The 13,821-nt window shown below is 43.1% G+C and overlaps 1 protein-coding gene across 3 annotated transcripts in view; it reads left to right on the top strand.

Moving 5' to 3' along the window:
- Positions 1-13,611, top strand: part of OXSR1 (oxidative stress responsive kinase 1) — a 100,267-nt gene extending 86,656 nt beyond the window's left edge. For all 3 annotated transcript variants that reach the window (XM_042955862.1, XM_042955863.1, XM_042955864.1), the window contains exons 12-18: positions 1,335-1,370; positions 4,925-5,071; positions 6,685-6,749; positions 7,628-7,680; positions 9,247-9,315; positions 10,184-10,248; positions 10,888-13,611. In XM_042955862.1, the coding sequence (XP_042811796.1) occupies positions 1,335-1,370; positions 4,925-5,071; positions 6,685-6,749; positions 7,628-7,680; positions 9,247-9,315; positions 10,184-10,248; positions 10,888-10,962 (510 nt within the window). In that variant the 3' untranslated portion in view covers positions 10,963-13,611. The remainder of the gene's footprint in view (positions 1-1,334; positions 1,371-4,924; positions 5,072-6,684; positions 6,750-7,627; positions 7,681-9,246; positions 9,316-10,183; positions 10,249-10,887) is intronic.
- Positions 13,612-13,821: the final 210 nt, after the last annotated feature.

The raw sequence follows: 13,821 nt of genomic DNA, 5'->3' as shown, positions 1-13,821 counted from the left end.
GGGCAAAATCATCACTTTATAGCCAGGATAGCAGTCATAAAAATTAGGTCAGACAAGGATCATCAGTGGGTGCTAAGTATAGGGGAAATTTTTGATGAGCAGAATATTTTCAGGGTCTGGAAGTGTCTTCTCCACAGCTTGCCTATTAGTTACAAGGGGAAAAATAGGTACCGCATACTGGACAACTTGGCAAATGCCTAGACTAGCTGATGAAAATTAGCATTATTGTGAAATTTACTGAAATTTACTACTATAGTAGTATGAAGTTATAGAAGAGAATATCCCTGTTCTTAAGAAATACACAGTAATGGTTCAGTGGTAAACAGCTACAGTCTATGCAACTAATTCTCAGATAGTACAAGAGCAATATGATTGGTTGTGTGTGTGTGTGTGTGTGTGTGTGTGTGTGTGTGTGTGTGTGTGTGTTTAAAAAGAGAGAAAGTGAACATCTAAACAATAAAGCAGATAAGGAAAAAAAGTTAATGATGGGTGAATCTGGGTCAGAGGTATACTTGTGTTCTTTGTACTGTTCTTATTCTAACAGAAATTTATGTAAGTTTGAAATTATTTCCAAACATAAAGTTAAAAAGCGTGTTGGGTTGGCCATATACTTGCTGTGATATATTAGCTATCACCTGAACCTTGATTCTCTTCAATGAAATAGTGATGAAAACTTAAAAAAGCCTAAGCTGACCTTTTAAGTAGTCTAAATTTATGCTTGGTAGAATTTACCAGAAACTGATGTTTGTTTAAAGATATGTTCAGGGTTTTGTTTTTTGTTTTTTTGTATTCTCCATTACCTGTATCCAGAATCACTACTAACTGTTATGGTTTACTAAATAAATTTAGCATAGATTTTTCAAGTGGCAGATTATACATTTGCCAAAATTTTCAGTTTTGGCTCCAGAGTGTTCTCCAGCTGAAGCCCATAATACAAATTACTCTGCTTTGAGGGTGTGTTGGATAATGAGCTTGAAGGCTTGCAGTTGGTCTAGGATATTATGTACATAACATGTTCATGATTAGTAGAAAGAATTGTACTTTGAAGAGTGTGACCTCCCTGCTGCCTGAGAACTCAGTCCCATGTCTGTTTATAAACCTCAAGTTGGGAACTGTTAAAATACCATAGAACATTGATGTATTAAAGGCTACCTGGACAAAGAATACAATAGCATCATGATATTTTCTTTTTCCAGAAAACTTTCACTAGAGTTACCAGTGACTTAATGGATCAGAATGAAATGGAGTTTACTTGCATTTCAACATTCAGTGCAGTTTGGAACTACAAGTAACCTAAGTTTTGAGTTAATAAGCCTTTTTTGTATTTCTTTTAGTCTCCCCGAGTGAAAGAATCATTATCAAATTCTGAGGTAAGTAGTTGTGGGTTTTGAGTCATTAAAGTGTATGTGCTTTTGTTTTGTTTTTAATGGAAGCACATTTTTTTTTATATGTGCCTAAATGGGAATGAGAATTTGTAGCAGCCAAATTTCATCAGAGGTATCGATTCTGAGTTTGAATGGACTTCTGCAGTAAGTCGGCGCCATTGAACTCATTTCAAAAGTTGGCCTGGGGGCACCTGGGGGCTGAGTCAGTTAAGCGATCTCACAGTCTGTGAGTTCGAGCCCCGCATCAGGCTCTGTGCTGCCAGTGCAGAGCCTGGAGCCTGCTTCTGATTCTGTGTCTCATTCTCTCTCCGCCCCTCCCCCCACTCGTGCTCTGTCTCTCAAAAATAAATAAACATTTAAAAAAAAAAAAAAAAAAAAAGGTTGGCTTGGAGGCCCAGGAAGTTCTTCCTTCCTTTCCTGCCTGACTTTATGAATTGCTTTTTTGGCTTGGGCCGCCTAAAGTGGAAAGTCGTCTTTTTGCATTAATCTGTCCAGGAATTTGTCGTATGCTACCTATCGTTTTTGGGTTTCACCCTTCTATCATCTTCTCTTGTCATATACATTATGTTGTCTTTAGTTGTTGCCTCATTATGATAGGCAGTCCTACTAAACAGAGTCCTGTTGGGCTGGCCTGCCTTACGCTCATTACGTGAAGATAACAGTCGTTTTGGGGGATGCATTTTTCCTTCGGGCAGCATCTACATTCCAGGCTCAGTAGTGATTTACCAGTTCCACATCTTGACCCGTTAAATCAGTTTGGTTTTGGCCCTATTCTTAGAAGTTGCTTTTTTCCCACTTGATTTGTGTGTATAGTATACAATTTTGTACACAATTATGTACAGGATTTGTCTACATGGTATCATATAGTTTAAGACTGAAAATAAATACTGCACTTCAGCATATTAACAGGCCAGTTACGTCAGAACTTACATCAGCACTGCGATTCATTAAGATTTCTGGTTCCTCCTTGTGCTACCTGGTGGAATTGCATCTCCTTACCCCTTGAAGTTACTCGTGGCCATGGCAGTTGCTTTGGGCAATGAAATGTTAGCAGAAGGAAGAGCCTTTCTGTTGTTCCCTGGGTCCCCTTACCCCTGCCACCACAGCCTGCGTCCCTGAATGAGGATGATCCCAAACTTAGCCTCTGCTAAGAAAAGAAATAACTTTTCTTCTTACGATTTTCTGAACATTTAAGATTATTTCTTACTCTAACCTAATCTAGACTAATTAATTCTTAGTTTCTCCAAAGTTGAGTGGAGAGGGTATTTTACAGTTTACCCAGAGTTGTTCGTGTGATCTTCTTGTCCCTTTGCCTCAGTGGCATTCCCACATGGACTCTCACAAGCTCATACTCATACTTCAGGGCTCGTTGCTTTGTTATGTTTGAAATTGTGGTGAAATAGACATAACATAAAAGTTACCATCTTAACCATTTTTGTGGGTGCAGTTCAGTGGCTTTCAGTACATTCACACTGTTGTGCAACCATCACCAACTGGCAACTCCAGATTAGCAGTCACCCCATTTTTTCCTCCCCCCCCCCCAGCCCCTGGCAGCCACCGTTCTATATATACCTCATGAAAGTGGAATCATAAACCATAAGTCCTTCGAGACTGCCTTTTTTCACTTAGCATAATGCCCTCTGGGTTCATCCATGTAATATGTGTCAGAACTTCCTTCCTCCCTCCCTTTTTAAGGCTGAATAATATTCCTTTGTAGGTATGTATCATATTTGTTTTTCCTTTCCACTGGACAGACAGTTGGGTTGTTTTCACCTTTAGGCTGTTGTGAATGATTCCAGTGTGAACATGGCTACACAAATATCTGTTCGAGTTCTTACTTTTAATTCTTTGGGGCTTACCCAGAAGGGAATTGCTGGATCATATGATAATTCTATTTTTAACTTTCTGAGGAATCACCTTACTGTTTTCCATAGTGGCTGCACTATTTTACATTGTCATCTGCAGTGCTCAAGGTTCCAGTTTCTCTATATCCTCTCATTGCTTTGTTTTGTATAACCTTTCAGTTAATATAAGTTAGCATATATGTGCATGCAATTTGGAAACTGCCCTTTTGAAGTAGTGCTAATACTCCTATTTAATATTTTCAAATCTTTTTTTTTTTTTTTAAGATTTTTTTATTTTTAAGTAATCTCTGTACCCAACATGAGGCTCAAACTCACAATCCCAAGATCAAGAGCCACACAACTCTGCCGACTGGGCCCGTCAGGTGCCCCCTCAATTTCAAACTAATCTTATGTTCTCTTTTTCTATCAAAATTCAGAACCACAGAATTACTTTTTTTTTTTTTTAAGTTTTTTGATGTTTATTTCTTTTTGAGAGAGAAAGAGAAAGACAGAGTGTGAATAGGGGAGGGGCAAGAGAGAAGGAGACACAGAATCTGAGCCCAAACTCATGAACTGCAAGATCATGACCTGAGCCAAAGTTGGTTGCCTAACCCACTGAACCACCCAGGTGCCCCAGCACCAGAGTTAGTTGAATTTCCTCTGTATGAAGCTAAATGAATACAAAACCTTACTTCTTTGCCTCTCAATTTTGTTTACATACTGTCAGCCCTTAGACCTCTCTTGTTGACCTTTCAGTTATTTTCTCTTTCAACTGTTAAGTTTTAGCCATTGTACTTTTTTCATCAACTTAAAATTTTGAATATGTTTACCTTGATTTTATACTCAACATCAGTCTTTTCCCCCCAAGTTACCTACTTAAAATTTATGAAATCTTTCAAACATGCAAAATAGATATATAATGTCTATGTTGGCTTTCGGTCTTGAAAAGCATTTCAGATATTTTAATGAATCATTGGTTAATTGTTTTTCTTTATAAGTAATAGAAAGTTCCAAGACATAGAAAAATGTAGCTTCTGTAATTTCCCTTTACTACTTAAATCTGCATCTTAGAGGTGCTATTTGATTGGGCAAAGAGGGTAGAATAGATGTAGTTGAAAGTAAATATGATGTAATGAAATGCTATTCTGAAGAAAAAAATGAACTCCTGGTATATAGGCTGTAATATGGCTAAACCTCAGAAAACTGTGCTAAGTGAAATAAGCCAGACACAACAGAGAGCATGCACTTCACTTACATGAAAGATCCAGAAAAGGCAAACTCATAGGGACAGAAAGTAATCAGTGGTTGCCTAGGGCTGGGTGTGGGAGCTGGAGGAATTAAATGTCAATGGGCACAAGAGAACTTTCTGAGTTGACGGGAACGTTCTAAAACTAGATCGTAGTGATGTTTGCACAAGTATAAATTTTCTAGAAACCACTGAATTGTATACTTACAGTGGGTGAATTTAGTGGGATATGAATTACATCTCACAAAAGTTGTTATAACAAAAAAGCCTGGTAGAAATATTTGACTTCCATTTGAAGTAGATGTATTCAAGAGATGTAGAGATGTGCCAGGACGCCACACAAACACTGCTTTGAAAGTGTCACCCTGGGAGGCCCTGCCTGCCCGTCAATACACCTCCCTCCCTTTCCACTCAACTGAAGCAGCACTGTGTGTATGTTCTTGTTACAGCTATTTCCGACAGCTGATCCCGTGGGTACTTTACTCCAAGTTCCAGAACAGATTTCTGCTCATCTACCTCAGCCAGCCGGGCACACGCCTGCACAGCCAACTCAAGTCTGTCCCCCAGCCCCCGCAGAGCCGGCAAAAACAGCCCAGGTAAGCAGGAGCGCACTTGAGCGGTCTGCCTTCTGGGTAGATGAAGAAAGCAGAGATTGACGTGGAACACAACCTTATGTAGTGAGGTTGCTGTGGTGGGAGATTTTGAAACAAGTTAGAGATTCTGTTCTCACAGTTTTAAATGTATACAAATAGGCGAGTTTTTCAAGGATCCCACAGGTTTTTAAGCAGCATAATAAGTTAATGACGGATAACATGAACCACATTCCAAACATCAGAAATTCGGGAGGTAGTTTCCGGTCAGCTCTTTATGAGCTCATTATTATTCTGTGGCCGCTGGAGTTCGTCTCACACTAGGATTGTCAGCAATTCTGTTTCCTTTTCTTTCGCTTATGCTTGCATTATCGATACCGTCTCCCGTCCATGATTTTCTTGTTTTCCTCTTTTTTAAGATATTTGTCAATTTTGTGAGGGTTGATTTCATTAAAGTGAAGTGATGTAATCCATAAATGCACGTGGTCAGTCACACACAAAAATCACAAATACTCATACACTGAAAGCAGTCAAGGGAGTGAGGGCCCCACTGTGTGTGAATCCCTCTCTCGCTTCCCTCAGGAAATTCCAAATACCGTGCAGAACACGTGACCTTATGCCCCATGGTTAGAGTAAGCTTTCCAGAGTCTATTCATTTATTAGACATTGGAGACTTCATTTTTTTTCCCCCTAACATTTTCAATAGAAAGAGGTAAAAATGCAAGTTCTGATTTTTTTTTTTCTTTTGTGTCTCCGTGATGGTCTGCCTTTAGAGACCACTGCTGTGAGAAGCTTCCGGTTAGTCACGGACTTTATGTAACCTTTCCATCGAACCCAAGCTTTCTTTTCATTTCTTTCCATCATATTGGAAAAGATACATTTATCTTATGAAAACTGATGGAAAGATTGGATTTACTTTATAAACGACTTAAATAGAATGTGTCTTCTCTAGTAAGCAAGGAATAACTTAACAGTTTTCAGAGAGGATTCGTTTAGCCATCAGAAGATCTGGAACCTCCAGGCCAGTTTAGATCCTACCTTGTACATTGCTATGTGACACGCTGGCAGATTTTTTAAAGTTTGTTTATTTATTTTGAGAGCGAGAGCATGCACGAGTAGAGGAGGGGCAGAGAGGGGGAGAGAGAATCCCAAGCAGGCTCTGTACTGTCATTGCAGAGCCCCATGCGGGGCCTGGACCCGTGACCGTGAGATCACGTCCCGAGCCTAAACCAAGAGCTTAACTGCCTGGTGCCACCCAGGCGCCCCTACACTGGCAGAATTTTTAAAGGGGAAAACCCAGCCTTCGTGTTTTTCACCCTTGTAGAAGGAAACAAGGATCTGAAAACTGCAAACTATAAACGGCTGTGTATGGAATTTCACGTGGGGTTGAGAATTATCTTTCTAACTGTGCTTGACTCGTGCTGGCACTTGGTTCTTTTTGTTGCCTTGGAGTGCATGTCCTCCCAGAGCAGGGAACATGTCCCAGGGACTGGTCTGGCCTCCCCTGGAGATGAAGGAAATTGCCGCTACGTGGACATTTCCTCTGCTGGCGACCGTGAGTGAGTAACCTCCGTGCTTGGTAGACCAGACACTGACTTTATACTGTCAACGATTTTTAGGCTCCGCCTTCAGGAGCAGGCTCACAAGAAGCCAAGATCCCAGTCAGCCTCGTACTCAGATTAAGGCAAGTAAACGGCTTCTGTTTGTTTCCTCAATACTCTAAAGATGCTTTTCTTCCTCTTTGCAAGTAACTCTTTTTTCGCGAGTGAGGGAGGGGCAGAGAGAGGGAGACAGAACCCGAAGCAGGCTCCAGGCTCCGAACTGTCGGCACAGAGCCCGACGCGGGGCTCGAACTCATGAACGGCAAGATCATGACCTGAGCCGAAGTTGGACGCTTAAGCGACGGAGCCACCAAGGCGCCCCATCTTCTGCTCATTTTTTAATTGGATCATTTGGGGTTTTTGGTGTTAAGTTGTGTAAGTTCTTTATATAATTTTAGATACTAACCCTTCTGTCCTGTATCGTTTATCATTTTAATTATACCTTCTGGGGCTCTTACATTTTCCTCTTAGTTTTATATGATCATCTTAGTGGGAATAAGCACGGGAGTACACATGTCAGATTCCCCTCAAAAGCATGAGGGCTTTTTTGGTTTGGTTTTGTTTACTTCGTGCTTGGGATTTTCCCCTCCATTTATTTATTTCCAGTATAATTAACATACATTGCCATATTAGTTTCAGGTGTATACTGTAGTGATTGAGCAATTCCATACATTACTCGGTGCTCATCACAATAAGTGTGCCCTTAATCCCCTTCTCCTATTACCATGAGGTTTTTATATTCCGCAGTGGAGAATATAAGTTAAAAGGGTGTAAGACTGTTAGATGCTCACTCTTCAGTTGTTTGGTCTGAGCCCTACACTGTGAGCATGTTAGAACAAATCATATGATCTATGGGAACAGAAAGAACGTTCTTTCTTGAGGCACAGCTTTCCTAGTGCATGTTGGCAGCATCTGTATGCATGAATTCAGTTGACTTTACACATTCTGTTTTCTTTCATAGGAATTCAAAAAAAGAACTAAATGATATTCGATTCGAGTTTACTCCTGGGAGAGGTGAGACATCAAAAACATTGAAAACAAAATAACTTCTAATTTATTATTTAATGAAATATATCGTGAAGTTTTTGTCCTTTGGATATATTTTGCTTTTAAAAGATGATGAAAACGTTCTTGGTTTAAAGGTTTGGGGTAGCATATGAATACAATTCAAATACAATTTATTTGCTACTAACCTCATTTATAAAACCTACCGTAATACCAACAGTAACGAGTGTAGCTCTAATCTGCGCCCTACTATAGTAGGCCAGGCATTGTGCTAAACATTATATCTCATTAAATTCTCAGAGCAGCCCCTAAGGAAGGATTATGGTCTCCATTGCATAGATGATGAAGTTAGAGAGTGGGGAGGTTACTTGTTGCTATTCACACAGCTGGAAAGAGGAGCAGCCAGAATTCATATCCACATTTGTCAGGGTGCAGATTTCTTACTCTTCTCACTGAACACGGTTGTCCTTCTCCATGACAGTGAAGAAGAAACAAGGCTTCCAGGCTCCTCTCTCCCCAGGCTGAAGCTGAGCCCTGACATGCATAGCTTCTGGCCTTGAACTTCTCCCTGAGATGAGGCTTGTTTCTTTCTTGCCTTTGTTACTCAGGGTTCAGATTGGGGAGGTGGCCTGACTCCAGCACATTTGTCCTTTGTGCCGTGCTTGGTCTCCCCGCTATCTTGGTATCATCAGTAACTAAGTACGAAAGAGAACAGATACAGATGTGCAGAGGTGTATCTGTTTCACTGGTTAAAACCAGGAAGAGTCACATACTAAGGAACTAATTCAAATCACTGGTAATCACTGGGTTCTACTCCTGAAGCCAAGACTCCGTGGCATGGTAACTAACTTGAGAATTAAAAAAAACAAACAAACACACACTGGTCATCAGCTCAAATGTGTGCCCGCCCCCTCCCCACGCCGAGGTCCTCCTGTTCCTCTGGGGGGCTCAGTGTTCGGCAGCCCTGAGTCACAGTTGGAGATGAGATCAGCTTAGGGACGCTCTCTCCTTGTCTTTTCATTTCTGTTACGCCCATCAATCCGATCGTGCCACCTAAAATAACAACCAGATACGAAGAAAAGCCCACCGGAATGAAAAAGAAAGTGACTTCAGCAAAACCCTTGGGGTGTGATCTCCAAAGGGAAGAGATTACAATTTGCTTTTTCAAGGTGTACATGAAAATAAAGCATTTTGTTGTATTAGCCCTGGAGGTGTTGCACGCTCGAGGTCGCCTCTCAGAGCTGATGGGGCTCGGGGCCACGGTGACCCTCAGAATAGGAGTTTCCCCTGTGGCATCACCGCGGGGGCTCTTTTGAGCAGAACCTGTAGTCCTCTAAATTACACCATTCTGTAGAAGGTTACCTTTACATCGAGCTGATATTGGCCGTCTGGCTGCTATAGATTCGGCCCTCTAGCCAGCCCCCGTGGTGGGAGGAACCTTCGTGTGGGGAGAGGACTCCACCCGCCTCCTTGGTTCTGTGGATCTAGCAGCTAGCCTGGGCCTGGCAGTGCCAGCACCTCCTCTGAGAGGTAGTAGTGACGTGACAAAGAGCACCTTCTGCTTTGTCCCCGCAGATACCGCCGAGGGCGTCTCTCAGGAACTTATTTCTGCTGGCCTGGTCGATGGAAGGGATTTAGTAATAGGTAACTACTTTGTGCTCTGCCCTGTGCCCCTGTGTCTCTGTCTGTGTATCGAGGACCTAGAAAACCAGGTCTGTCTCATTGAGCAGGTCTCGTGGGTCTTGGGACGGTCCTGGTGTTGCTGACATAGCAACAGCTATTGGGGACAGTTCCTCACAGAACAGAAAGTCTCCTTTCTACGTTTGTGACTTGCAGTGGCAGTGAGTCGAGGCGCACTTTAGGTCTCTGGGAAATACTAGTAGGACTGATGACGTAAGTCACGAGTTAAAGTAAGCTTAGCCACATCTAGTCCATTTCGGAGGGTGAAACTCGACCCTTCTAGAGCTAAGAGGTAAGCGAAAGTCATTAGAGGTTTATTCCTCGAAGAAGCAGGAAGTAAGAAAAGGCACAGTCGGCCCATGTGTACATGTTATTGAAGGAAAAGACCGTTGTCTACGGCCAAGCAGCAAGTGTTTCTGTAAAGGACCAGATAGTAAGTAGCTTAGGCTTTGTGGCCCATGCACTGTCTTCGTCCTCTTTAAACCATTCCCGGCCCACAGCCGGACTAGAAACAGGCTGCTGGCCAGAGTTGGCCAGCTCCCAGTCTAGAGCTTTCTGGCCCAGGAGTAGGCAAATCCTACCTCTTTCACCTGTGTGTTTTGTCCCAGTTAATACAGTATCCTAAAGAAAGTTAATCTGACCACGATTCAAGATTTATTTGTGCTACTTAGGGTTAAGTTTAAAAGATAACTTTTGTTTAGGGAGTGACTTCTCTTTCTGCTTCCATCTCGGTTGACCATAGAAGATTCTGAGCTACCGTTTAAGTTTTTAAAGTATGGTGGAAAGTAGAGATTACTTAGCTTCTCATTACTTTCTGTTTGTGTGATTACAGTGGCAGCGAATTTGCAGAAAATTGTGGAAGAACCTCAGTCAAATCGATCTGTCACTTTCAAACTGGTATTCATCCCTTCTTCTTTAAACTATCTTTACACAGCAGCAGCCTCTGCAGAACCAGTTTCTATATTCCCTGAGTGATGAGAATATTAAAATATGGCGGATTGTATTCATTTAGCCTTCCTGAGGCCCTAGGCTGATGTCGCTTTTTTTTTTTTTTTTTTTTTTTTTATGTTTGTTTATTTTCTGAGAGAGAGAGCGAGAGCTCAAGCAGGGCAGGGGCAGAGAGAGAAGGAGAGAGAGAGATCCCAAGCAAGCTCTGGGCTGTCGGCGCAGATCCTGATGCGGGGCTCAAACTCATGAAACATGAGCCGAAACCAGTAGTTTGGACGCTTAACCTGAGCCACCCAGGCGCCCCCTGATGTCTCCTTTTAAGTGTCCTCTCTTCCCCTCTCCCTCCCAGGAAGCCTCCTACCCCACGCCCTTGACTCCTCTCAAGAGAGTATTAGCCAGTCTGACTCCAGCTTTTTACCCAGCCCCCACCTTTTCTGGAAAAGACACTTGATCTGCCCCCCCGTTTGTATCCCAGGGACCTGTCCCCCACTGTCTTCCTTCCCACAGTCCTTGTGTCAGTCAGTTTCAATTGCTACCTGCGATTTTGTTCACAAGTAGCCACAGCTTCTTATTTTGTTTGATTCCTAGGCATCTGGTGTCGAAGGCTCGGATATTCCTGATGATGGGAAACTAATAGGATTTGCCCAGCTCAGCATCAGCTAAACCACAGCCCTGGAAGAGGCGGCCTGAGGAGATTCCACACATGCGTATCTCTGTTGCTTCTGTTGGCCTAAACCCACTACTGCCAAAGAACCCAGCGACAAACCTCCCGGCTAGGAGCTTTAGAGGTCTTTCTTTATGTTCTTCCTGCCATCACTTCCCCTTTTTCCCACAGGGAGAGAAAAGTCGGATCACCAGTGGCCAGCATCCCTTTAAAGAGTTCCGTTAGTAAACTTACCGCGCGTGTCCCCTGTCTTCCTCCATCTGAGAAGGGGTCCACGTGCCTCAAGGCCCAGGAGGGAGATTGGTCAGCTCATCTTGCCTTACTCCAATGATGGCGCTGGGTGGAAAGTAGCAGCTATATTGGGCTTCCTCCTCCTGCCTGTTCCCCCACACCTGACAGGATGTGGGCATCTTGGGATATCTCTTTACCACTGAAGTAGCAACTAAAAGGCGATTGTTTAGCTGGAGCCCAGAGAATTTAATTTAGTGATTTTTTTTTTTTTTTTTTTTTTTTTTTTAATCTGTTGTGAATTCTAGCAACCTTTGTTAGGAAAAAGCACAGCCTCAGAGGAGGCAGCCTAAACTGTGTTTTTGTTTTGTTCGTGTTTCTAAGCGTTTTGCTGAAGCTGCTCTCAGGCACCCCTCTTCATCCCTCCCTCCAGAAAGGGTTGCTAGCCTTAACTTCAGCTGGTGCAAAACATCTGTAGTCGAACTTCAAGCCATCAGATCCTTCAAAGTGGAAGTTTGGACCTATTGTGGTGAAAACACCGAGTAATGGCCTATAAAAGTGAACTTTCCCAGCAGTGGTTTTGAACAGGAAAAAGCAAAAGTCATATCATTGTGGAAGTATTTATTTTCGAATCTTAAAAAAATTCAGTTGAGGAAGAACTGCTCCTCAGTCCTCCCGTGAAAATTTGCCTGGCCTCCACGTCATGAGGAAATGAAAGGCTGAGCTCTCTACAGCAATAAAGGAGCCTCTCCAGGCCAGCGAGGCCTGCCTTCCGCCCCTCTCCTGCACTGACCCTTTGGAGGGGGTCCACACTTCTGTGCGCTGAACCCGACCCAGGACGGAAAGTGAAACCACATGTGCCGTGACTTTTAGGATTTATGAGTAGACAGTGTTCATCTGATTTTCTATAGAAGTAATATAAATTATTCTTTAGGTTTCGAAACGAGCACTCATAATGCAATATGTGAGTAGTCGGTGGGGCTGATTTTCTTTCCTACTGCTTCACAGTCAGCCTTTGTCTAACCGCAAGTAGCCCTAACAATTTTTGTATTCGAAAGGGACACTCGATCTGGCCTTAAAATGACACACAAAGATGGGCTGTGGCCCCATGGAAAGGGGAGAGTTGCCTCTTACAGAATCGCTCAGGCCCTTTCCAGCACTGTTGGTCTGCGAATAACAAGATCGCTTCGCCTAGTTTTCTCTCGGAGAGTCTCTGGAAACCTCCCCCACAACTGAGTCGTCACAGCTTTTGTTTCTCATTCTGAGCTTGTAGTTTCAGTCATGGGTTTTCTTCCCCTGCCCTGGGTACAGAGACATACTGGGAAAGGAGTGGATGTTGGGGAGAAGGAGGGGGGGAGGCGGGTTTGGGATGGCAAGTTGGGAGGAAAGTAAATGAGAGGATCACACACCAAAGTCCAGGGTCCCAGCAGGATTGGTAAGAAGAGGGAGCGTGCTGAGCCTAGTGAAGGAAGAGAAGATTGATCAGCTTGCTGGAAAAATATTTAGCTTTTCTTTCTCTCTCTGTCTCTTTTTTTTTCTTTAGGCGGGTGGGAAGAATGAGGGCCGGGAGGTGGGAATAAGGTGACAGTGTCCTCTTTGGCACAAGACTAGTGGCTTGCCTTAGAGTCCATATTTTGGTTTCAAGCAAGCCATCATCATCTACTTACTGATAAATCCAAGGGGTGGTGGCATCACTCTTTTCTGGCATTTTCTTTGGAGGTGGTCTGGAGCCCAGGCTGGGGGTCAGCGGCATCCCACTCCCCTGTTCAGTTTCTCCAGCCAGCCATTACCTTTGAATGACCGTGGGACATGTTTGAATGACAGCATGCCAATAGCAGCGGGCTGGGGCTTTCTTTTTCTTTTCGGTTCATTTTTTGCCCTGCTGGGAACTAGGAGCCAGACACCAAGCCTTAGGACAGTGTTCTCTCTTCTTCTGCATGATGTATGGTGGACTCCCTTTGCTGACTTACACAGCGATGCTGAGAAAATACGTGAACAGAAACTTCCCAGGTGGGACAGCACGTGACACGTTGAAAGACCTTGCTCCTTTCCAGGAGTGGTGGTTCGGGGTGCACCTCTGTCTTTGAGTCCCCAGGATCCCCTGGTCCCTGGGGGTAGGGACTAATTCAGCACAAGGTAACATGTGCCAATGCTATTTGTGAAATGTATGGTCTTACTCCAAATGACTAATGGATTTGTTTGGGTTTTTCGCTTAAGTTTTGAACCAAATCCTAGAGCCAGCTGATACTATTTAATGATCTGAGGATAGAATAATGGTGTATCAATAAACGGAGGTTCCTCCTTATGACGTATGCTAGATTATGGAAGATGTAAAATATTTGACCTTCCCCCTCCCTTTTTTTGACTTTGTATTTTGCTGCATGTTTCCTTCATTTTTAATCAATAAAGAGTAAATTGTCTGTGGTGGTGTAAAGATTCTTTAAAAAAATCTTTTTTAATGTTTATTTTTGAGAGAGAAACAGAGTGCAAGCAGGGGCAGGAGCAGAGAGAGAGAGGGAGACACAGAATCTGAAGCAGGCTCTAGGCTCTTAAGCTGTCAGCACAGAGCCCGATGCAAGGCTCGAACTTACCAACCATAAGATCATGACCTGAGGGGCGCCTGGGTGGCT

This window comes from Panthera leo, chromosome C2, assembly GCF_018350215.1.
Source record: "Panthera leo isolate Ple1 chromosome C2, P.leo_Ple1_pat1.1, whole genome shotgun sequence".
Taxonomy (NCBI): Eukaryota; Metazoa; Chordata; class Mammalia; order Carnivora; family Felidae; genus Panthera; species Panthera leo.
This window is presented reverse-complemented; position numbering and strand designations above follow the sequence as displayed.